General features: G+C 43.8%; 2 protein-coding genes across 2 annotated transcripts; both read right to left on the reverse strand.

The window, feature by feature from the left end:
* Positions 1-1,467: 1,467 nt before the first annotated feature.
* On the reverse strand, positions 1,468-2,717 carry LOC120645743 (F-box protein At5g06550-like). The gene is made up of 4 exons (XM_039922492.1): positions 2,412-2,717; positions 1,956-2,357; positions 1,554-1,808; positions 1,468-1,473 (listed from the first exon to the last, which is right to left on the reverse strand). Exons 1-4 carry the CDS (start codon positions 2,715-2,717, stop codon positions 1,468-1,470), a joined length of 969 nt encoding a protein of 322 aa, XP_039778426.1.
* An 18,030-nt stretch (positions 2,718-20,747) lies between these two features.
* LOC120645744 lies at positions 20,748-21,767 on the reverse strand. Its single transcript, XM_039922493.1, has one exon. The coding sequence runs from the start codon at positions 21,765-21,767 to the stop codon at positions 20,748-20,750; it is 1,020 nt and encodes a 339-aa protein (XP_039778427.1).
* Between the last annotated feature and the right edge of the window lie 3,482 nt (positions 21,768-25,249).

The raw sequence follows: 25,249 nt of genomic DNA on the forward strand, positions 1-25,249 counted from the left end.
CAAATGTCCAACATGTCATGATTATAATTTAATATTTTTCTCATAATCTATATATGATTTCGTAATAACATAACTTCATATGAAATAATATAGTAGTGACTAATGATATTATTTATAGACTAAATTAATAAATTAAGTTTTGTCCTTTTTTTTGCTCTCATTTTCTAATTTTTCCTGCTTTCTTTTTCTATTCTCCTTTTTCTACTTTCCTTACCCATTCAACCTTGCTGCTTCTTTCTCCTTTTCTCTTCTCTTTCTCTATACTTCTTTAGAGGTATAGATCGCATTTGTGTTCCGTGCCTAGTATTTTTTTTCCATGTACTTATAGAAGATTGGATGGGAATAATAATGTTAAGAATTATTTATGCTATTTGATTCCTCACACGACTAAGTCCCTGATTTTTCCCATACATCTATTTAGATTGAGCTAATAAATAGTCACATTTATTTGTAGATTTTGGTGCTTTACTCTTTATTCCAGTGATTATTACTTGTATGGAACTATTTGTATGCCCACAGAATCATGAATCTTCGTTGACCACCATTAGATTAGTTTGTATAACTAAAGTTGTTCAAGAATATGCAACATTTATGCCTGCCTTCCTTTTCTATTCTTCTTTTTCTACTTTACTTACCCATTCAACCTTGCTGATTCTTTATCCTTTTCTATTCTCTTTCTCTATACTTCTTTAGAGGTATAGATCACATTTGTGTTTCGTGCCTAGTGTTTTTTCATGTACTTATAGAAGATTAGACAGGGATAATAATGTTAAGAATTATTTATGCTATTTGATTCCTCACACGACTAAATCTCTGATTTTTTCCCCATGCATCTATTTAGACTGAACTAATAATAGTCACATTTATTTGTAGCTTTTAGTACTTTACTCTTTATCCCAGCGATTATTACTTATATGGAACTATTTGTATGCAAACAGAATCATGAAACTTTGTTGACCACCATCAGATTAGTTTGTATAACTAAAGTTGTTCAGGAATATGTAACATTTATGACGATAATCCTTGGCATGGACTCTTTGTCATGTCTTAATTTTTCTTAATTTCTAAATTTGAAATTATATATTTATTAATCATATTTGATATGGACTCTTGAGTAGTTTGAATCGTTAGATTTTGATAAAATCCAATTGTGCAAATTCTTCTCTTTTTTAGATTAACATATGAATTTCTAGACACTCTCGACGAACATGATGGCTTCTTTTAACACTCTCTTAATAATATGATATAATAGAATTTTATACTTTTAATTTTAATTTAGCTATTTGGCTAATATTATTTTTTATGTCGAGTGTTAATGCAATTTTCTTAATTTTATAATTCTAAATTTGTCTATTTAGTAATTGTATTCAACATGAATTCTTTATCAGTCGACTGAACGTTGCAGAGAGGCCAGCCTGAACCAAGCGACGCGCTCCATATGGATCACGGATCAAGTGTTTGAGACATCTAAGCCTATGGGAATACGGAGGGGTAAGGTCTACGAATAGATCATACGGCTTCTTACGTTCTACTTCTCTGCCTTCAGCGCTTACAGATGCTTCATTATTGTTGCTAGGATGAAAATAATCGTTTGCTTTCTGTATGAAGTTTTCAAGCGAATTAATCGCGTCAGTTTCTTCTGATGCAGATGAGTCCACGAGGCTATTGATGCTAACTCTCTTCAAGTCCCAGGGCTTCAATATGCATTTGAGAATCCCAGGGATGAACAAAAGGATTGCTGCTGCCAGATAGCGTTCACTCTCCTCTTGTGGCCACGACTTCCAAAAGACGTAGACAGCAACGGTGACCTGAGATAACGGAAGATGAAAGTGATGCATCTAGAGGTTACCATTGTTTTTTTTTATAGTGAAACATGCTTTTGGAAGTACTAAAACATATACGTATATGGTGAAACTACTTGCTTCTGGTTATAAATACTTTTGGTTTTGTCCAACCGCAAACTCCTTGCCCGCCGAGATCTCCAGCAGGTACTCCCTGCTCCATTTCTGCAACGCCGGCCAGCCATCAATGCACCCCTCCAGTAGCACCGGCCTGTTGGGCTCCTCGACCTCGGCGATGAACTGCTCGACGGACACGCCGCGGCGGCGCTCGATGTTGTCCCGGGCGAGCCACTCGTGCCGCATCTCCATGTTGGCGCAGAGCCAGCTCTGGAAGAGGTAGTCGGAGTAGAAGCCCCTGATCCTGAGCGCGCGCGGGGGGACGAGGTGGGGCCGGCCGCCGGAGGCCGCGGCGAGGTAGGTGGCGCGCCAGGACCCGGCGAAGTCGAACGCGCCGCCGAGCTCGTCGAGGACGAGCGCGCGCCAGAGCGGGTCGTGCGCGGCGACGACGTAGAGCGCCTTGGACGCGGCCGAGAGCGCGGCGAGGGCGCGCGCCGGGAGGAGGCCCAGGACGTCGAGGAGGAGGTCGTCCGGGAGCGGGCGGAGCGCGCCGAGCCCCGCGTCCCGGAGGTTGGCGCCCGGGGAGGCGGAGAGGAGGAGGTTGCCGAGCGGCTGCACGAGGAAGCCGATGTCACGGGGGGAGGCGGACGCGGAGGCCTTCAGGCTGAAGGACGGGTCTCCGGCGCCGCCGCCGCCGGCGGCGGCGGCGAGGTGGTTCTTGGGTTTGTTGCTCTCCTTTGGGTGGCTGCGGCTGCGGCGGCGCTTGGGCTTGCGCTTCCGTAGGAGGGGCAGGAGGAGGGAGCGGAAGGCGCCCGGCATGCTCGGCTCTGGCCGCGGCGGCGGCGGCGGGAGGGGGAGGACCAGAGGAGGGAGAAGCGTTCGGGAGGGTTGAGGTTTTGGCCTATTTGGGGTGACAGACGCGGCATAAGGGGCCGTTCGATCAAGGATTGACGGACGAGATGGAGTGTGTGAAAATCCTTGTTCTTTTTCAGCCGGTGATCCCTGCAGGGCTGCAGAGGAAAAAAAAAAAAAAATTCACGCATGGGTATGGTTCTATTGAAGCATAAGTTTGAGACCAAATAAATTTGTGATATTTATTTCACGGCGAGTGTTATTTCAAATTTCAAATAAAGGAGACAATGTTCTGTTTTTGGATTTGACGGTGATCCAATTATTAGATTTTGTGTTGTTGTGACAGTGCTAGAATCAGATTCCTGTAGCAAGCTCACGCCCGGTACATCCTTCAACTCCGAGATGAACATAAGATTTTTCCACACCACCAAGTAACTCGTTATCAGGTTGTGTTTGAGGGACCCAAACAAGAGTTTTTTTTTTTTTGGTTCAGTTGGTGCTGGTTAGTCGTGATGCTTGCTTGCTTGGAGAGTCTAATTCACCCCCTCCTTCGCTTAGACGATACGAGCAATGATTCCTTACATTTGCACATCAGATTGAGATCAAGTTTAATTGTAACCGGCACAATTAGCGTGTATACGTAGCTAGGTCAGTTGCATTAGTTTGGAATAATTCCCGCCCATACTTCAGCTAGATGAGGCTTGCATGCTTAACTCGATAGTAAAATTGCCTCTAAATAAAAACAAGGTGGTACTTGGTCAGAATACACTACTGCACGACAGTGCATCACCGCCGGTATAGATCCCCTTTGGATTTAAGTCAATGGTGATGATTTGGGCTATTACCGTCGGGTCTAGAACCGGTGGTGATGCCCATTTTGTTTTTTAAAAAAGTGGTCGCTGGATGCCACCGGCGAGCTGCTCCGCGTCATGGCCCGGTCCCCCGCTCTGTGCCAATGCTCGGTGCTGCTTCCGCGTGATGCCGCCGCCACACGCCGCGGCTCCGCACCGCGCTCCGCGGCGCCACGTGCCGTTCGGGCGCGGCTACTCTGAGCCGTTGCTTGGCGCCACCGCCAAGCGCGGCCCCGCACCGCTCCGTCGGAAGATGGAAGATGAGAGAGAGGGGCCAGGCGGGGGGAGAGGGGGGGTGCAGTACGTACCACCCGGGCCGCCTGTGGTGGAGGGTGTGCCGGGGCTGGCGGTGTTCGCCGCAGCTAGGGAGATGGGGAGGCGGCGGGGAGAGGGAGAGAGGCGTCGGTGGGGGAGAGGGAGGGAGGCTTCGGCAGGAGAGATGTTGATGTGGTGGGGTAGAGGGAGGGAGAGGGGCAGTAGAGGGAGGGAGGTGAGGCACAGTGGGAGGAGATAAGGATTGAGACAGAGGGAGAGAAGTAACAAGAGAATAAAATATCTAGATAGTGGTACGGGTATCACCGCCGGATCGTATTACGACCCGATGGTGATGCCCGTCGTATCTATCATCGCTGGTGATGGGGTGTTTGCAATAGTCCAATCTGTAGTAGTGATAGGAAAAATTTGAACAAGGCTGATTAAAAAGATTGATAGCCACTCCTACCTGTCATCCTAACCTCACACATCATTTGATAATCATCATCACTGATCGGTTGACAACAGTGGCGGATGACATAGCAAAACTATGGTGTGGTACAGCTAAGTTAGACAGAGCTCCAAGTAGGTATGTATAAGAGGACGAGATACTTTTGGCAAAACATGGTATGGCAATAGCCACACCTCGCCATCCCGGGAGCTCTCCACTGGTTCATAAGGTTTCCATTGACGAATGACATCTAGGAGCATAGATACTATTGTTTTGTCCATGGGAATCTAGGGCATATCATGACTACATTGTTACAACTTGAGCTGTGTTGACATGGTTATGGTTTCGTATGTGTTGGGCCGAGCCCATGTCGCTCGTGGGCCATGAGTTGTATCTGGCTAGTGACCAGCAGGCTCGAGTATAAAGCTGCCGACGCTATGCGTTTGAATTGTATGACGTATTGAACCAGAACTCTGAACTCCATTCTCGAGTTCTTCCCCAAATCCTCCCCTGATTCTCTCGATTGCTAGCCTTTTCCCTCCGATTCTCTTCTCCACTTATCTCAGATTGTAACAATTGGTATCTAGAGCTGCCTCCCCCAAAATTTCCCCCCCAAATCACCAGTTCTTCGACCTAGGGCCATACCAGAAGCCGACCAAATTTGAAACCTAGATGACGACCGCCATGGATGAGCTCCCGAAGAAGTTCGACGGGTTCGATGCGGTGATGACGAAGGTGCTTGACAAGCTCTCCAGGCTCGAAGCATGGAAGTCCACACCAGACACTTCCATGAACAAACTTCTTGCCTAGTCAGAGAACACTGCATCACGCATCCGCTGCCTCAAATCGATGCCACCTCCCCCAACGGAACTACCTCATCAGCGGCAGGCAATAGCTCCGCCGTAGCCCCCGTCGTGGTGGATGAACCCATTCAAACTCAACTCGGCTCCCCAGAAAGAGGTACGCCCACCTGCACCGTCATTAGGGTGGCACAGTGGGCACCAAATCACTAACCATCACCGGGATGCTAGCGATGGGATTTTGGGATCCCATCCGCCACACCCGGTCATGGATACGTCTCGTGAGCACCATTCCCATCCCCATTATGTCGATTCTGAGTCACGTGCGTGGTAGTGTTCCCCAATCTAGTCCCTTGCCCAAGCTCGAGTTTCTCAAGTTCATGTTGACACAGATTTTGGCCTTCCCCTACATACGTGAAACGGTATATAAATACTACCCAACATTAAATCTTTTTTAATTATAAAAGTAATTATTTTTTCATTATAATGAGAGATCAATATAATTTTACATTGGCCATGAAATTGTTAACTTTGGAATAATGATGAAAATTTATACCGCTTATCGGAAAATATGGATAGAGGACAAGAGCACACGGCCGATCGACAAACCATTTTATCTAGTCCAACATATGCATGTAGACCAAAGAATTCTCTGGCTATTTAAATAATTAATTGATGAGATAATTTAACACATATACATATGACACCTTGTTGATCGACTGTAAATAAAACAAAATACATAAGGGAAAGTAAATAGGATGAGCTGAAAAGACATCAACTAAACTCAAAAGATATATGGCGGACCGTCCGCCACACAGGACCGGACCGTCCGCACGTTCGGACATCCGAACCTCCTGCAGTGAAGTTCGGACGTCCGATCTAGCGGACTGTCCGCCCCCTAATGCCGGACCGTCCGCTCCAGGCAGTACCTGCACCTTAACCATCGCTGTACGTTAACTAATCATCTGATTGGTCCACAAATCAGCCTCTAGTGTGTGGTACTTTCGGTAAAAAGAAAAACAAAGTGATTTGGCCAAGTTCCTGCACGAAACGCACTCATTGGATGAGTAAAACTCGGCCGGCTGGGGAAAGACCGCCCCAACGGTATTGTCATACAGAGAAGAACTCTCGACGCCAGGCCGAGAAAACCCCCGAACCCTGGCCTCACCCAAGGCCTGCACCGTAACCTGGGCCGGCGACCACTGCCACAGCCCCCAGGCTGGGCCGCACCGTTACCACAGGCCGGGACATCCTCGAAGGGAGACACAGCGAGGGGATTTTTTTAACCTCAACCTGAAATTCGCTCTCACGGGGAGTCGAACCCAGGACCTGAGGAGTGCCGCTGGGTTCCCCTAACCAATTCAGCTAGAGGCCCTTTGGCACTCATTGGATGAGTAAACATAAAAACTCCCAAAGAAGGTGCGTGTGGTGTACTTTGTCAAATTCATGTGCAGGCAAACTGAACCATAATATATGTAGCTAAGCACATAAAATGGTATGAATAGCATACGCAGTATGTGCAAATAATAAAATATTTCTCCAATGATTAAACTGACTATTGCCAACTAAATATGCGTAGCCGACTTATCAGTCAATGCATAATCATGGACCTCACAGTCTGATCTAGCCTGATAATTGGATATGCATTCGGCGCCCATGTAAGTGCTAGGCCCATGGATCAGTAGGTAGCAATGTTCGAGATTCTGCAGTGCTAAATATCCGCTAAAGTGGCTTTTGCGAGATTTAGCAGCGCTAAATGTCAAGTTACTAGTAGATTTTAGTGGTGTCATTCGCTCAAAGATGCAGTCAAAGGAACCAATACAACTAAATGAGCATAGTGTGGACCCTAGAAAACGTTGCATGGGTACCGTTGGGCAGTTAAGAGACATGTTAGTGTTTATTTTTTAGTATTAGACCAATAATGCTTATAGTTTTATATTTGATTATTTTATCATTCCGCTAAATGAATTAGCTTTCGCTATAGCCCGCTATAGCTTTTTATAGCTTTTAGAGAAGACTACCGCTAAACTTCGTAGCCCGCTATTTAAAACAATGGTACGTACAAATTAAATAAATTAGCTAAATCCTTGGTGTTGTAGTGTTTAGTTTCTCCATTTCCTCTTTTTTTTTGTGGGTACCATTTCCTCTTATTTGTGTCCAACATGTGGTCTTTATAGGATTGATTTCTGTTCTGCTCCTGTACATTTTTGGGGGACTGGTAGTCTTGTTGTCTGTGGTCTACTATGTTTGTTTTGTGAATTGTTATTTTTTGATTTGGGGACAGTGGCATAGCCAGAAATGTGGTATTTATTGTAAAAAGAATTATTCAGTCCAATATGAAGGCTTCGTTGTTGTTGTTGTTGAATTTTTATCATCTCTAATAGATTGTTAATAACAACAAACAGTAGCTGTTAGTTGGACTAGTGCAAATGAGCAAGGCTAGTGTGATAGATGATATATTGGTAGAAGATGTGTTTTAGATATTTTGACACAAAATCACTAATATTTTTCATCACTATATTTACACCTTCACATTTCTGTTTAATTCTTTATTATTTGGTTACAATTTCCTGTATAAGTTTGTGTGACGTGGAGTTTTAAACATGTGTATGTCAGGACTTATTGATCAAGAATAAAAAGCTCAACCTTGCTGTGAATCACCCTCAAGAAATAGGTAACTATACCATCTTTATTTCGTGCAGCAACTAGGTGCTCGATGAGGTAAGATTTTTTACTTCCTTGGTGCCAAGGTTGGTTTGAGGAAATGGTCCCTTTTATGCCAATTTATTGAACAATAGTCTAAAGCTTGCACTCTATATTGAACTGACTCTGAAAGTAGTCAAGTACTCAAATGCCAATACAAAGCATGCTTTTCTGTCCTTGTGAACTTGTTATTTTGGAGGAAATTTGATTTGCTGGGTGCTACTGTTAGATTCTAATTTCTGATTTATTTTTAATTTTATCCATGTGTATCTGGCCATCCTGACATTTATATTGAACTCTACATATTTGCATTTGTTAGTTGATCTCTGCATCTTTCACATTTATACATGTGTGCTATGTTTCTATTCATCAGAGCATGTTGAAGTGCCGCATGTTCTATTAATTTCTCTGTCTCTATGATGTTTTTTATAAATTTGTTGTTCCTATCTCTTTCTACAGATCAGCCCAATGTACCTTCACCTCTAGTAGCAATATGCTTGCTCATATGTTTTGTTACTTGTATGATATTAAAATTACCCTATATTTTTCCATTATAATTACATATTGTTGAAAAAATATTACATTTGCACATTTCTGAAATTATACTTATCATATTATGTATAATTAACACTATGTTGCACTATAAAAATTAATATTAGAAGCTGGAACATGCTAAATTGATACTGAATATCTAATTTATTTACCTTTTCTATCACAATGTTTCTCATTTTGTAATTTATTTGTCTTTCTATCAATGAATATGTAACATTCTTCTAATAATTTTGACCAAATGGATTTGTCTGTTCCTAAATGGATGGTGCTAAAAGCATTGCTCCTCGCTAACAGATTAGCCATTGTTGCTCTTGTTTGTGATGCCATGTAGAAAGTTTATTCCATTCTAATTGAAAGTTTATTCCATTGTAATTGAAAGTTTATCCACCAACATTACTTTTCCGGTGTAATCCAGGTGGCTCTTTCTGTGTTGATGTAATATTTGCTCTATCGCCATTATGCTACGTTATTAGCAACAATGTTTATAATGGGCCAGTATTAGGCAAACAAACAGCTCGGCTTGTTATTGGTTTCAGTTCTGTACAGGCAACAACAAAATGGTGCGGCGCACAGCCCAAATTGGCCTAATGGGGTGGCAGTATACAGCCGTCGGACCCACTAGGGGAATTTGGGCACACAACAATGATGTGCGGACCCGATTGCGTTGCAACTATGATATTACCGATGTTAACTTGGATTTCACTGGAACGGTTGGATCCAACGGCTCAAACAGGTGACTTACCGGAATGCTATATCTAAATCACCTGATGAAAAGACAGATCCTATAAATATAGGGCCCTCGCCAACAGAAAAATCCCTGGCCATTCCACCGCAAAAGCGCCGATAGGCTGCCCAGCTCATCCATCGTCCAGAAGCACTGACGGGCGCCCAGTCATTCATCACCGAGGAGTACTGTCCGGCTGCACAAAAGCACCAACAGACTCCCGCTGATCATTCGTCAAGAGAAGAGAAAGCACCGCCGGCCAACTGCAGGAACAAGGCATCGGCAAGCCAGAGAAGGGAGTGCGCATCTTCAGCAGCGAACGACACTTGCGCGAGGCCTTGAAAAGGACTGCTCGCCGAGGAAGTTCTGCACAAAGGTGAGAAACTCCATCGGCATCTCTCCGGATCTCCCTCTATCTCATCTTCATTATATGATTCTTGCTATCATATTTCGCATGAGTATTGCGGTTTGGTCTAGTTAGCGGATACAAGCCACTCATGTTGGCTCGGTCCCTACTTTGATACAAACTGGGGCTCATGCATTAAATTCATCATCAACACATTCGCCATCACATTTTGCATAAGTTCTGCAGTTTGGTCTAGTTAGTGGATACAAGCTATGAATGATAGCTTGGTCCCTACGAAGGATACAAACTGATGCTGCGCATAATGATTTTACCATCTAGGTTTGATCCTCTCTGTTGGATACAAGTCTAGATAAATTAAATTCATTCTCATTGCACTTGTATTATTGATATTGTTATGCTCTACGGTTTGGTCTAGTTAGTGGATACAAGCCATGAATGATGGCTCGGTCCCTACGATGGATACAAATTGAGGCAACGTACAATGATCTTTACTATCTAGGTTCGATCCTCTATGTTGGATACAAGCCTAGACAAATTAAATCCATTCTCATTGCACTTGCATTATTGATATATATCGTTATGCCCCTCAATTTGGTCTAATTAGTGGATACAAGCCATGGATGCTGGCTTGGTCCCTACGATGGATACAAATTGAGGTTACGTATAACAGGCATTGCATAAATCATAAATCGACCGTATTCATACTTTGGTTTCTTACTCATGAACTGTAACGGAACTGCCAAATTAAAACTCTAAATTAAGCCTAATTGCCGTCATTTGAACACATCGGGCGCATTAGCTTAATGGTTTAATTTGACAGTTCTTTCTCAACCCACGGCCCGATCAAAACATCACCGATAGTCCCACGCGAAGGCGGACACAGATGGTACAAGCACGACAAATACTCAAAAATACAACAACACGTCATAAGATAATACATAACTTTTTACAAACCAAGTTCAAATACAATAGTTTTACAAACCGGGTTCAAATGTGTACAAATATCTGTCATAATTTTCAACTTTACAAAAGTAGCAGCCAAGGTTTAAAAGAAAAGAACCTACACCTATATTAACTCTACTGGTTCAGTCTTTACACCACCGGTCAGATTGGTGTGCATGGAGTTCTCCACGTAGCCACCGGTCAGGTCGGTCCACAGACCGGTCAGACCGGTCCAAGAAAACAGACAGGGTGCACATCCAGCCCACGCATGCGCAACCCCTCGGCCTCCTAATCTAGCTATACGGCCCCATGACCTCCCATCCCTCTGCGTCCCGGCAGATGAACTTGGCGCAGCAGGGACAGAAGTCAACGTCTGGGTGTCCTGTAACAAAAATTAGTGGCAACAAACCCTGAGCAACTAATACTCAGCAAGACTTACCCGACCAGCGGGTATACTTAGCCCACATACCTAGACATGCAAGGCATTTGGCTGGTGGTTTATTTTGCAGAAAAAACGACTAAAGTAAATCCTTACTTTTATTATTTTAGCTCCAGGTTCTATATATGTATTAACTATAATCTAATATTTGCATAAACTATCTATAGCAAACATGGTGGAGCATCAAATATTAATTCAATGTATTCAACATCATCTATATAACTATCCTTCCATCATAAACTACGATGTGACTCGGTGATCAAGGTGCTCATATCCGAGAGCGACTGACGGTGAATTGATCCGATTTAACCTTGCAAGGTGGACCTAACCAACACGGCACGTATAAGCCCCGTCGGACCACACGCACCAACCCTTCCCCTCCCCGCCTCGAACTACAGGAACCAGCCCAACGACATATAGTCAGTCGAGCCCTATGTGAGACCACCAAAAGTAAACATATGCAACCCCTTTCTCCGCGGCCACTCGACTACCCTAGGAGTTGGGTGTGGGTTCCTGTACTTTCAAAGTAAGGCAGTACTAGGCTTACCAGTTTCGACTACCTCCTACACCTGGCATGCGGTTAGTACAATTCAAACATGATCAACAGGGCCAACAACGGTACGGTCCTCAATTGACACAGACGGGGCTAAGACACCCAGTAACCCTGTCCTGCTGCCATACCTATACACCATCATCATTCCCTGTCCGGTCTCCAAATTTCCATTCATTTCATCTTGAATATATATATAGTAAACCATATAATGTAACATAAAGACAGCATATATCTCGCGAGTGATAGAAAAATCACTCGACTTCTATCGAACCCTATTAAGCATAGCAGTGCTACCGACCTATCCATACTAGTATAAGGCCCAGGGAAAACCTAGGGATCATGCAACTAAGGTTTCAAACAACTCCTGAAATGTAATGCATAAGTAATAAATATATATGGTGATTCATAAATTGAAATAATGGGACATGCACCGGGGCTTGCCTTGAGACTGCTGCTCAACACCAGGGTCAACTGGGCCTTGGGCCTGGTTCCCACGCCTCTCCACCTGCTGGGCCTGCCCTAGCGGCTCCTGTGGCTCCGCAACCACCTCGTATACAACTTCCTCTGCCGCGGCTGCTACATGTATGCACATGCATATGATATGAGGAATGCAGACATGATTTACAAAAATTATAAGTAACCAATACCCGAAATAGTTTTCATCTATTTGTACCAACTACCCCTTACTAATCCCTCTCAGCCCCAGCTATACCGGTCAGACCGGTGCCCCATACTGGTCAGACCGGTCCCATTTAACCCAATTACTCCACCGGTCAGACTGGTCTATCCGACCGGTCAGACCGGTCCTGCCCTGACCTAGAGCTAGAATTCTTGGCGCGGCGAAAATTGCCCACCAAATCTAAAACCCTCGTAGGAACTAGTTCAGGGGTGCCACTGGGGGTGTTTGACCAGAGGGAATCACCTAAGATCATCTAAAAATAGAGATCGAACCATCCCAAGCAAAGATACCTTGAAGGGGGTTTTCCCCCGCGAATAACTCAGATCCACTGCACCCCAGGGAGGGAATCGCGAAGAAGAAGCTTCCCCATGCCAGTTTGATCCTTCCTTGGCCTTGGAATCAAGTGGAAAGGGAGGATTTGGGGAGTTTAGGGTTTGGGGTGAGGGAGAGCTCGGGAGAGAGTGAGGGAAAGAGAGCTGACGGTGAGAGAGTGAGAGTGAGAGAGAGTGTGGTTTAAATGTTGTGGGGCCCAAAATGGTTGAAACAAGTTCAACCGGTCAGACCGGTTGCCCCGACCGGTCAGACCGGCCTGGCCCAAGCTGACAAGCAAAGTTTGGTTTAGGGAATTGTCGCGTGAGTTGGAACTAATTATCATGATTAACTTAATTATCGAGGATTAATACCTGGGTGTTACATGAACCGGATCAAATAAAATATACAAATAAACTCTATCTTAGCTTATCCGTGAGCACTTCATAGCCCTAGGCATGATAAATTGCATCAAGTTATTTAGTACAGTCGCGCTGGTAATATCTCCCACCAAAAAATAAAGGAAATGTTGTTAAATGGCATGCATGCACGTAGCCGATGGGAATATGGATAAATGCTTCAAGTAAAAAATTACTGCACGCACAAGTGCTGCTCAGTTTTGGCTCTAAAATTAAATATTAAAAAAGGAACATCATCTAGGAGCATGGTGCATTATCGATCAATAGATATGTTCAATTTTGGTCATATATAAACCAATAAAAATCTGAAATGCTACCGATGAAATAGGCTCCATGCATGATTGGAGTAATCTTGCTGGCAAAATAGATAAAGAAGTGAGTAGACTCTATGCTCGCTATGGTCAAAACTCAAAGCAAATATGGATATACAAATAAAGTATCCTTCCCCAAAATATACTACATGCACATATATTGTAGTGCTAGTGGTATAGATAATTTAATAACCATAAGTGTGTTAGCATGAAATTAGAACCGCTAATACATCTAAACATATATTCATTGATCATGCTCTATGTACGGATGGTCATCATATCATTAAGTCGTCATCCGGCAAGCATTCATCACTACGACAGGAAGATTGAAGATTTTTCTTTTGTAGTCATGTAATAGGCAGCCATATGATGTAATCCATTTCTTTATGTATTCATGTCAGAACTCTTAATCAAGGGGTGTTCTCTACGGAGATGTAATTAACATAATTTTTATGCAAATATAAGAATTATGGAAGTATGGACTCGCAATATCTGAATTTATTTACCTTGTTCTATTTAAATTAAGTAAAATTAAACTTGTCTCTGCTGACGTGGAGACGGTCCGTTTCGGCCGCCCGTTTTCCCGGCATTAGTTCAATGGGGAGAATCCGAGGCTTTGCAACGACAAATGTGAAATGTACTTTGAGGTCTATTGTGTGAGTGAAGCACCCAAAACCTATTTCTCCGTGTTGAGTTTCTCGGGGCCTGCTGCAACTTGGCTGCAAATGCTTGAGCTCCACGGCCGTGTTACGAGTTGGGAGTCCTTATGTCCTGCTGTTTGCGAGCGTTTTGACAAGGACCAGTACCAAACTCACATGCATTAGTTAGATTTGCTTAGGCAAACTGGATCGGTCTCTGAGTACTATGCTGCATTCGAGCAATAATTATCTTATTAGATTTTGCTCTACAGTAGCTCCTATGATGATGTGTTTTTTGTTAATCAGTTTCTTCATGGTCTGAAAGAATATATCCGTTCTGCTATCATTCTTCACCAATCAAAAAATATGGATACTGCTAGTGCTTTGACCTTCTTGCAGGAACAAGAGCAATCAAGACAATCTGTACTTGTCACGGTTGGTAGCCGGGTTTTCTTTACCAATGACAAGTCGAAGCAAAGAATACACAAACCTGACAAACCAGCCTCTGATGAGAAATGGGCAGCTATCAAGGCTTACAGAAAAGCCAATGGTCTTTTCTATATTTGTGGAGAGAAGTGAGGACATGGCCACAAGTGCCCTCCTAATGTGCCACTTAAGGTGATCCAGGAGATCATGGAGATATTTCAGCTGGATGATACCCCTGACTCTAAAGCTGATGACCAAGCACAATCTGTTTCAGATGAGGTGATTTTGATAGTTCAGAGTACTGTTGTGGGGAATTCTCAGCAGAAGAAAGGAAACACAATTCGGTTCAGAGGATGTATTGGGAAGCAGGAACTGCTGATTCACTACAACACAAATCTAATTTAGAGACATTTTCGTATAGGCATTTTATAATTTGTCTTCACAAATATGTTACAATGTATTGTAAAGACACTTTATCTGGCACTCTAGAAAGTGTCACATGTATTGAGACACTATTTGAGCCATTTTAAATCATAGAGATAATTTTTAAGTCATTTCATAAAATGTCAATACAGATTAATAGGGGAAAGTTTGAGACACTTTAATTTTTGACCTTAACCCCGTAGAGTCATAGTTTGAGTCATTCCTTTTAATATATTGAGACACTATTTAGATCATTGAGGCACATTATGGAATACTCATAAGAATTATACTAAGTATATGTGTAATAATTGCTGTAAGGTTGAGATGGCTAGCAAGTTAAGGATTATGCAATATGATGTGAGGTCTTGAGTTTGAAGCTTCAAAGCTCCATCACTCAAGTATTATCATGTTTTTAAATATTTTTTAGTGCACCTAGAGGGTAGAGACATAATAGTGTGTGTCATTACAAGTTGTCTCATAGAATATGGAGACAATTAACAAAGTGTCTTTTCTATCAAAGAGACACTGGTTGTAGTGGCACCTCTACGACATAGTGAAAAATGACTACGATTAGGTAGAGACAATATAAAATGTCTAGAGGCCAAAAATTGTATCTCTACATGCATGTTTTGTTGTTGTGATTCTCCTTGATTCTGGCAGTGTTGGCACCTTCATTAGCACCAATATGGCAGCTCTTATTGGTTAGCCTAGTGCTCCATGTGAAAGCCTTCAATTCTATATTGTTGATGGAAGCCCTGTGATATCTGACAGAATGATTCCAAGCTTGAAATGGTTTGTCCAGGGACACACATTCTCTCATGACACAAGAATTCTTCCTCTGAAGCATTATGACCTGATTATTGATGCAGACTGGTTGGAACATCACATCTCAACATGCATTCATTGGAAAAAGAAACTTATGAGATTTCCCCATCTTGGGAGAAGAATTCAACTCTAGGGAATCAGAGATGTGGTCCAGCCTTGTACACCTGTCCGTGCTCACAAACTAAAAGGATTGCTCAAGAAAAAGGCTCTGGTGTAGAGTTTACAAGTTCAAGCTATTCACCTTTCCTCGGAACCTCTCAGTATCCATTCCTTGTCAGAAGCTTCAACTGATCAGCCTGAAATGCCTCCACAGATAAAAGCAGTGGTTCAGAAGTTTCAGCACCTATTCCAGAAGCCATACGAATTTCCGCCTTCCAGAGAGTTTGATCATCATATTCCATTGGTTCCAGGGGCTCATCCTGTCAATGTGAGACCATATCGGTACTCACCTCAACAGAAAACTGAGATTGAAGCACAGGTTGCTACTATGTTAAAGCATGGGGTGATTGCTCACAGTACTAGCTCTGCTTCTTATCATAAAAAAAGGATGGATCATGGTGCTTTTGCATTAATTATAGGCATCTGAACAATATCACAGTAAAAAACAAACACCCTCTGCCTATTGTGGATGAACTACTAGATGAATTGGCAAGTGCATGTTGGTTTACCAAGTTGGACTTTCAAGCTGGGGTACCACCAAATTAGAGTTGCCCCGGCAGAAGAATTCAAAACAGCTTTCAGAACTCACCATGGGTTATATAAATTTAGAGTGATGCCATTTGGGCTCACCAATGCACCAGCAACGTTTCAAAGCACATTATGAATCAAATATTTGCTCATATGCTCAGAAAACATGTGCTAGTTCTTTTTTGGATGATGTGCTGATTTACAATAAAACACTTGGGGAGCATGCTCAACATCTAGAGCAAGTCTTTCAGATTCTGGACAGCCATCAGTTTCTGGTGAAACTCAGTAAATGTGAGTTTGCTAAACAACAGTTAGAGTATTTGGGGCTCACTATTTCTGCTCAAGGAGTGGCCACAGAACCTTCCAAAATTGAGGCTATAGCTTAGTGGCCTATGCTAGCTACCATGAAAGAGTTGAGAGGGTTTCTTGGCCTTGTTGGCTATTACAGAAGGTTCATCAAGAACTATGGACTTCTAAGTAAACCCCTGACTTTGCTACTCAAGAAAGGTGTACAATTCCAATGGACCCCATAGGCACGGAGGCATTTCAGTTATTACAACAGGCTCTAGTGCAACCTCTAGTTCTGGCAGTACTTGACTTCACTAAGGGTGTGTTTGGTTCTGCTTTCTAAACCTGCTTTTGCTTTTCAAAAAGCCAAAAGCCAACCAAACACGCTGGCTTCTCAAAGCTGCTTTTCACCAAAGCTGCTTTTCCTCAGTACAAAACTGAAAGCAGCTCCTCCTGCTTTTACCTGCTGTGGAGGTGGCCAACTTCAAAAAAATTACCCACCTGCCACCTTCAAAAAATTAGCGGATTTTAAGCTTCTTCATAGCCTACAGTCCACAACAGCTTTTCCACAGCCTACAGCTCACAGCAACTTTTTCAAAAGCCACAGCTCAACCTAACACACCCTAAGCCTTTTATTCTAGAAACTGATGCAAGTGTTGCTGGCTTGGGTGCTTTTCTAATGCAAGATGGTCACCCTATTTCATATTTGAGTAAAGCCCTGAGCATGAGGAACCAGGCCCTTTCAACATATGAAAAGGAATGCATGGCCATTCTGCTTGCAGTGGATAACTGGAGGTCTTATCTACAAGCCTAGGAATTCATTATCAAGACTGATCATAGAAGTCTTTTGTTTCTAACTAAGCAAAGAGCTACTACAAAGTTGCAGCAGAAAGCCTTGATCAAGTTGATGGATCTCAACTTTAAAATTTAGTATAGGAAGGGGACTACAAACCAAGCTGTTGATGTTCTTTCTCAGGTTCCTGGTTCATCTAACATTCTTGCCAACATTCTTGCCATTTATCAAGTTATTCCCAGTTGGAAGGACAACCTGCAAGTAGGGTATCAGGAAGACCCTGAAGCCAAGCAACTTTTGATAGAATTGGCTCTCACTGGTGTTATAAATTAACCTTCAAATTCTATGGGCCGTACAAGGTTCTGGGCAATGTCGCTTATAAGTTGGATCTTCCAGATCATGTGCAAATCCATCCAGTGGTGCACGTTTCACAGCTGAAATGGTGTGTTCTACCATTGACTGATGTGAGACCTGACCTCTCGCTGGTATGTTCTGACATGACATATGAGCTTCAGCCTCAGCGAGTTCTGGAACAATCTCTTGTGGCCAAGGGCTCAACATCAGTGTTACGCATCAAGGTACGGTGGACTGATCTTCCAAGTTCACTTGCAAAACCTGGGAAGATGAAGATGATATCCTTCGCCGATTCCCTACGGCAGCAGCTTGGGGATAAGCTGTGATTTGGGGGGGGGGGGGTGGGGGGGTTGAGGGATGTTACAACATGAGCTGTGTTGACGTGGTTATTGTTTCGTATGTGTTGGGCCAAGCCCATGTCACTCGTGGGTAGTGAGTTGTATCTGGCTGGTGACCGGCGAGCTCGAGTATAAAACTACTGGCACTGTGCGTTTGAATGGTATGACGCATTGAACCAGAACTCTGAACTCCATTCTCGAGTTCTTCCCCAAATCCTCCCCTGATTCTCTCGATTGCTAACCTTTTCCCTCCGATTTCTTCTCCACTTATCTTAGTTTGTAAGATACGTGATGCCAACACGGCCAATTGTTATTTGCCGCCTGTGCCTCTCTCCCCGCTCTCCCACATAGGTCCAATTCGCTGCTTCCACTCATGTGTCTGTGCACCATTGCTACCTTGCTCTTGCTCGTGTTTGAGCACGCGCCTGACTTTCCATTGCCGTCATCCCTTCACGCTTGGTGCTTCTTTCTTTTTCTTTCTCCATGGTGACTTCCCCCAACTCCATCCATTTGAGCACTTCTTGCTGTCCCGTTGCTGCAATCTTGTGTGTTTGGGCTGGCACCCAAGGAATAAGGTGAGGAATTTCGAAGATGAGGTTTGTTGAAATGCTGTGATGAGTATGATATGGCTCATTGAGAAGATTGCACACTACGTTACAGGAAGTCACGTCACCACAAGATGGTAGGACCCTCCCAGCGATTCTAAAAATCGATCATAGGAAAGCTCGGGGACTACCCCAACGGGGTTCACCCGAACCCCGAACTGAAATGAAGGAACACACCATCACCACTGAAACCCTCTAAACCAATTCCTACCAATCGATTAGAGGCTCAGGATTACCCCATCGAGGTTTGGTCGCGTGACCCCTCTGATAAGGAGACACCTTCCAAGGAGACCATAAGCGATCCCTACGGGTTCGCTTAAGCTCTCGGGGGCTACCGTGGAGAACCCACACCATGACCATGATTACTAATGCGGTAACATGAATAAAGATAGACATACACCCTAAGCACCTCCACGATAGGAAATGGCTGACCCAGGATGCTCAGCCGCTGCCTACCGGCACCAACTTGACCCAGCTAGAAAAGGCCCTCGGGGGCTGGCGATGTGAGTGTCCAACCTCCCCGAGGTCAACCTGAAAGTGTTCCTGGTGAATTGACACTCACCCACTTGTGGAAGGATTCATCGCCAAGAAAATGAACTTCCATTCACACCTGGTCGGTCGACCGCGGAGTGACATGAGAAGGCCAACATTGGCCTGAAGAGTAGGACCCGCTTAATAACTTCCGACCGATTACTATAACTAACCTCCCCTTGAATGTATAAAAGAGGAGAGCCTGCATCCCATAGGGAGACTTTTTCCGCTAGGAAACAAGTCTAGATTCCTTTCGCAAGACTGTAGACGTTCAGAGGTGGCTGGATCGTCTATCCTCCACCAGGTTCCTTTCGCTCTTATCGTGTGACTTGTGACTTGCGATGTGTGCGGGTGCGGGTCTCTTCCTGGATTTATTTTTTTTATGCAAAATGCTTTGGTATGGGGTGGAACCTTCATCTGGTACCAAAAGATCTCTTTAGTATAGGGTGTTTTACCCGGTGACAAAGACCGAGACTTTTAGGCTCGGTCGGTCTCGTAGTACTGGTTGGAAAACCGGTACTGGAGGTCCTTTTCAACCGGTGTTGATGGAGTATTTTCTAGTAGTAAATGCTACGTATTCATTATTTGGCAGCTCATGGAAATGTCATGCTGAAAACAATGAACCTCATTCTAACACACGTGTGTGTGTCTATATATATATATATATGGCAAGCATACAGCCCTGCAGTTACGAAGGAGGTGTTAATACACCTAATTTAAGACATGTTTGAGTTGAGACCCAGATGGGCAGACAAAACAGAGTGGCGCAAAAGAGAACAGCTAAGGTAACACTATGAAATATGAATGAGACAACCCGAGACAAAATAACATCAGGTAACATTCTGGTCATTGATGGATGTTGAAATGGTAAACGTCTAACAAACAACCCCCCCCCCCCCCCCCCCCCCCCCCAGCCTTGGCGGAGAAGTTCTATGTCTGACGAGTGACGATGCACATGATTTCGAGGCGAACGCTGAAGCGGGACCGCAGGATGAGGTAGGCTTCACCGGTTGATCAAGCTCCAGGACGTGAAGATCCTTAAGAACAGGTCACAACAGCAGCCAGGAGCGTGATGCCGATAGTGATAGGCACATGTACAGCAGAGTGCCCCTTAGGGCTCGCTGGGTGAGGAGCCCAAGGAGTGGCAGGGGAGAGCTTGAGAAAAGATCAAGCTAGAGTTGCATGTCGGAGTTGTCATTTTTGGGGGAAGACTTATTGAATTGTAATCCGCCTCCAGGCATGCAAAGACCATTGTGCCCTTGGATGTTCTAGAAAATAGTTGTTGAAAGGGTAAGCCAATGTAATTGGGCGAAGCCATAGTCAAGCTACGCTACAAATACGAGGGCACGATGGTATTGTAACCATCCTTTTTTGCAAGGAATTTCGCCTGAATTGCTTATTATTTATTTTCCTGACTTTACTGCCATGTTAAACTAGAATGGATTACCCAACAGTGTGGGAGTGAATCTGGGAGTTAGACGAGGATCCAAGGGTCTTGAAATTCGAGGGATACAAATATAAAATTTCACGGACCCGATAAGGATTTGGACACCAGTAAATGATCAAATCAAATAAAAAACAAATGCATTCAAATAAAATATTAAAAAAATTCGTGTCCGAATTTCTTAAGGTACATGTAAGTTTGAAACCAATTGCGCAGACAATGAGACAAAAATACAGAAATTACATAACTTTACTAGGAAGAAAATAATCTCCATAACTATCTCAGAGTTGTCGTCAGACATTCTCATCACCGGCGGCCGCCATTGGAGCCCCTGATGACAGGCCTACTGCCATACGGTCCTCGTGTAGCTCTGTCCTCTGCATCTTCTCCGTCAAGGTCTCCATCCCCATATACAAGAGGAGCCAGACGTACGAGAGGTACTCCCCGCCACTGCCTAAGCTCTTGGCATGCAGGTACCCTCTACACCTGCCAGCAGAGAAGCAGAGCATCTCCACCCACACGCCCTGGATCACCCTCCACATCTTGCCCTCGTCGTCGCCGCCGTTGTGCAAGGCCATGAGACACGTCGAGAGCCACCGCGCCTCATGAACAATGTGTGGTGCGTTATTGGTGATCATCGCCCGCTGAGCTATATTCAGAGTGAGCTCTTTCTCGTCGTCCAGGTCTAGCAGTGTGGTCTCTGGCCCATCCTGTTCCAGATCCTCGTTTAGCAGGCCCTGAATGTCCTCGCAAGCTGCTCTGAAAAGGCTGCGCCTGGCCCCGGTCATCAGCATGTCCGGCTTGACGAACAGCAGGTACGCCATGTAGTTGGACATCTCCCTGCAGCGGCGGGCAGCTTCGTGGGAGGAAGGCGTGACCGTGTGGTGGAAGCACAAGTCCGTGGCGAGGTGCCAGAGGACGACGCTCTCGTCGAACGGCCTGCGAAGGCTCCATTCGAGGCTGCCGGCACACCCCTCCCTGCCGAGAGTCCACTGACCTCGGTTGTCGTTGAAGGCCCTGTAGGTAGGCGTGTCCGTTATGTGATGCTCCGTCCACCCTCTGGCGATGTAGCCATGGATGAGCTTGGTGAGGTCGGGGGATGACTTGGATGGCTCCATGCTCCAGAGCTGATCGAGAAGGTCCTTGCAGCCCAGCCGGGTTGCCAGCTTCTTGAGCCAGGGGTGCCTCTTGTCTCGGGCCAAGTACCCTATGAGGTTGTACTGGGCAACTTGATCAGGCCACCGATGTCGTTGCTTCTTAAACCATTCATGTATGCTCGCAGTACGCAGGGCAAAAGGTATAATGCCCTCCATCGCAGCAGCCCAGCATAGCAAGATAAATGTGATAGTGACTTCGGTGTGGTTGTAAGAAGCTCCACTTGAGCCCTCCTGCTGGTGGAATATGACTGTGAGTACAAATAAAAGCATCTGGATTATTGCACATGTCATTGGAACACTCATGCTAATAACCTTGGAAAAACAATACCACCGATCCATCATCTTCAGTGATTCCTTGGTATAGAGTCGATCGAATGTTACAGAGAGGGCGGACTGTGCCAAGCGATGCGCTGCATCTTGATTACGCACCAAGAGCTTCAGGCTCCAAAGACGTTTGGAATAGGAAGGTGCAAGGTCTACAAACGCATCAAATGGGTTCCAAAATTTCATGTAATTGCTGTTAATGCGCTCATCGCTGCCGCCACGAAAATAATAAACCGCGCTTCGCACGTATACATGGAGGGAATTGATTTGGCCAGTTTCCTTTGAACCAGAGGAGTCCACGAGGCTATTGATGCTAACTTTCTTCAAATCCCATGGCTTCCGTATGCATTTGAAAATCCCATAGAAGAACAAAAACAATGCAACTACCGACTCGGCTGCACTAATAATGTATCCTGATGGCCATGACTTGTACAACACATAGATAGCAACGGTGACCTGTTTATACAGCGGGGACAAAAGTGAGCTATACACAACCAACATCTTTTTATGTAACAAAGACAAACCCTAAAATTCACGAAACATGCAAATTAAATGCCTAATTTAAGCGGTAAGATGACTCCAAATCAATATGTATGCATAGGGGTGGTAAAGGGCCGGCAATTTTGGCTTAGATAATCTAAGGGCCGGGCCCTAGAAAGATCGGGATCTAATCCTATATAATTTTGAGCTAAAAAATTAAAAGACCAAATTGGGCTGTGAAGTGACCACTAGGGCCATGGCCCATTACCATCCCTATGTATGCATGAGCCACCAGTCTTGGTTTCAGTCTCAACAACCAATATATTATATGCTGATGACAGAAGCAAATTAAGTGGCCCGCACGATCACAAATGTTTGGCTAGACTTGCTATGACTTTTGATTGCAAAAGAATTTAGCGCTTGTTTTAAAAAATGATTATTAGTCTTTTAGTTTAGAAGATCTAAAATTGAAAAAAAAAATCCTACAAACATAACGAAACATGGAATAAATGCTCATGATTCTAAGTGGTAGAAAGTGTTAAGGAAGAGTTATCATCACATGTGGAGAAATCTGATTATAGATGTAGTAATCTGATTATAGATGTAGTAAAAATGTTTGCAATCTCGTCGGCTGCGCTAACCTGAGACACTGCTGTTACGACATGCCGTTTCCATAGTTCGTTGTCTTCAATGTTATAGGCAGTTATGCCATCCTGTCCACCAAGGTGCACCAAGAGGATTGGCGCCCACAGCACCCGTGAGCTCGCGCTGCTGCGATGATGTGTGGATACTGCCCATTCCTGCTTCTTGGTGCTGTTGAAGAGGATGGCCAGCGCGTAAATCGCCACAGCATCACTGCCTAGGTAGGCCAGCCAAATTAGGAATCTCAACCAAGATGGGATACAACGCTTGCGCAAGACGCCTGCGAAGAAGAGGAAGCATTGGAGGAAGAGACTCATAAGGACGAGGACATGCAGCTGCCACTCCTCCCACCACAGCACTGCCCCTGAGAAACCCATTCTCAACTCGCCCTCCTTGAGTCGCCAGAGCTAGTTGCGTAGCCTAGCCGAGTATATATTATAGTATCCTTCTGCCGTGTTGCGTTCCACACGCCATGACGTGCCTTTTTCACGCGCAAAAATAGGAGGTACCCGGTTCCTTTTCTTTCTCTGTAAAAAAAAAGTAGGTGGCATCCAGTTCCACATGAAAAAGATCACAAAAGGGTGTATGCTGTAACCGTTTTCATACATCTGGTAAACCTTTTCTTTGCAGGACCAGAGATCAGTGGGCTACTTCATTCAAGTCTTCGTGAAGTACAATAATTTCAGTGAAAATGGGTCCTGCAAATAACTAATCCCAGTCCAACACTACTCGCAGTTGGAACTAATTAAGGCAATATCTCTATAGCCGTAATGAAGTAAAGTATCTTCCTTTCTGTAGTTTAATTTCTAAAGCATGCGCACTAGTTAATCTAGGTGAGACTAGGTGCATATCAGACGACATTCGGAGAAAATATTTAATTTCAAAACTAGTATTGCTTGAAACAATCATCAGCATTTTCTTTAGGATGTTACATAAAAGCTTGGAGGCGCACACACTTTTTTCTAATCTTTTGTTGCAAAAGAATCATATGATGACAAGGCAATGAATACACAGTTATATTAATTCTTTGTTTGAGTGAATGATATTTCTTGGAGAGACTGTTCACTTAAATACTACTCCCTCTGTTCTTAAATATATCACCGAGGTTTCTCTGTCCTAGATGTCTACATCGTTGTTAATATGGTGCAAGCTCGTATCGTACTCGTAATATCCTATCAAGATCTGAGGCTGCTGCACTTGACGAGGGGTATCAAATTCTAACATACTGAACTCGTGCAATGTTTTGTTCATGTCACTTCCATTGTCTATCCGTAAATATATAGTGCCGTTTGGTCTTCAATCATCATCTTGATAACTGGCCAAAGTTGTCACCAATTCTTTTCCCACAATTTAAGGATGAACTTGGATGGGATGTGGGCGGGTATTATTGTTCATATTAACAATGTTCAATGGTGTGAGTGCAGCCTAAGAATATTTCTATTATTAATTGGGGAGTCCTTCCAGGTTAATCAAATCCAATAAATTCTCAAAGGAAAAACAAACACATCAGTTCGGTAAAATCTAATCATTATTGAGAACAATAATCACTCGGTCTATTCTATTTTTCTAAAAAGTACATGACTCTACTATACAAAACATAATCTAAATCAATACCCAACGTTGCTTCGGAATTACCGACATATGCCACTAATATTCACATGTGATGAAATCCTAGAAGTTTCAAAAAAAATAAACGAAAAATATTTGTCGCGGTAACCTTTTTCTGACGTAATCTACACTATTAAAGAGAGTTGTTTTAAGGTAATTTTTATCTAAGCAAAACCACTTGTACCCTCACAATGATCCCACTTGCCTGGTAAGAGAGTGTAAAAGTTTCTTGGAGAAACACACGTTCTAAAATCTGCCACTTTTACCCGTGTCTCAAGTCAGTGCAAGGTCTGGGATTTCTATATTTCAAGAGCTATGAATCTATACAGTATATGACTTCTGAGCCATCCGTTTCCATAAAAAATTTTCCACCTTAAAAGCCATTTTGCTAAGTTCAATTCAGTGTGTGATTTTTTGAACAAAAAGTCATCTCATCTAGTTGTTAGTAAATAAAGCCATCTTTAGAGCGCCCACATTAATTCCTGTAAAATGGCCATGCGTGCTAGGGAAAAAGATAAATTATATAAATTCTCACAGAAATCAGAAACTTTTAGCTATTAAATTGATAGACTATAACCACCATT

Source organism: Panicum virgatum, chromosome 8K, assembly GCF_016808335.1.
Source record: "Panicum virgatum strain AP13 chromosome 8K, P.virgatum_v5, whole genome shotgun sequence".
Lineage (NCBI taxonomy): Eukaryota > Viridiplantae > Streptophyta > Magnoliopsida > Poales > Poaceae > Panicum > Panicum virgatum.

Coding starts and splice junctions, on each gene's coding strand:
- LOC120645743 (XM_039922492.1), bottom strand. CDS start 2,717: ATGCCGGGCGCCTTCCGCTCCCTCCTCCTGCCCCTCCTACGGAAGCGC. Junction 2,358..2,411: donor CGGACGACCTCCTCCTCGAC/GTCCTGGGCCTC, acceptor GCCGCGTCCAAG/GCGCTCTACGTCGTCGCCGC. Junction 1,809..1,955: donor CGGCGGGCAAGGAGTTTGCG/GTTGGACAAAAC, acceptor CCGTTATCTCAG/GTCACCGTTGCTGTCTACGT.
- LOC120645744 (XM_039922493.1), bottom strand. CDS start 21,767: ATGGAGGGCATTATACCTTTTGCCCTGCGTACTGCGAGCATACATGAA.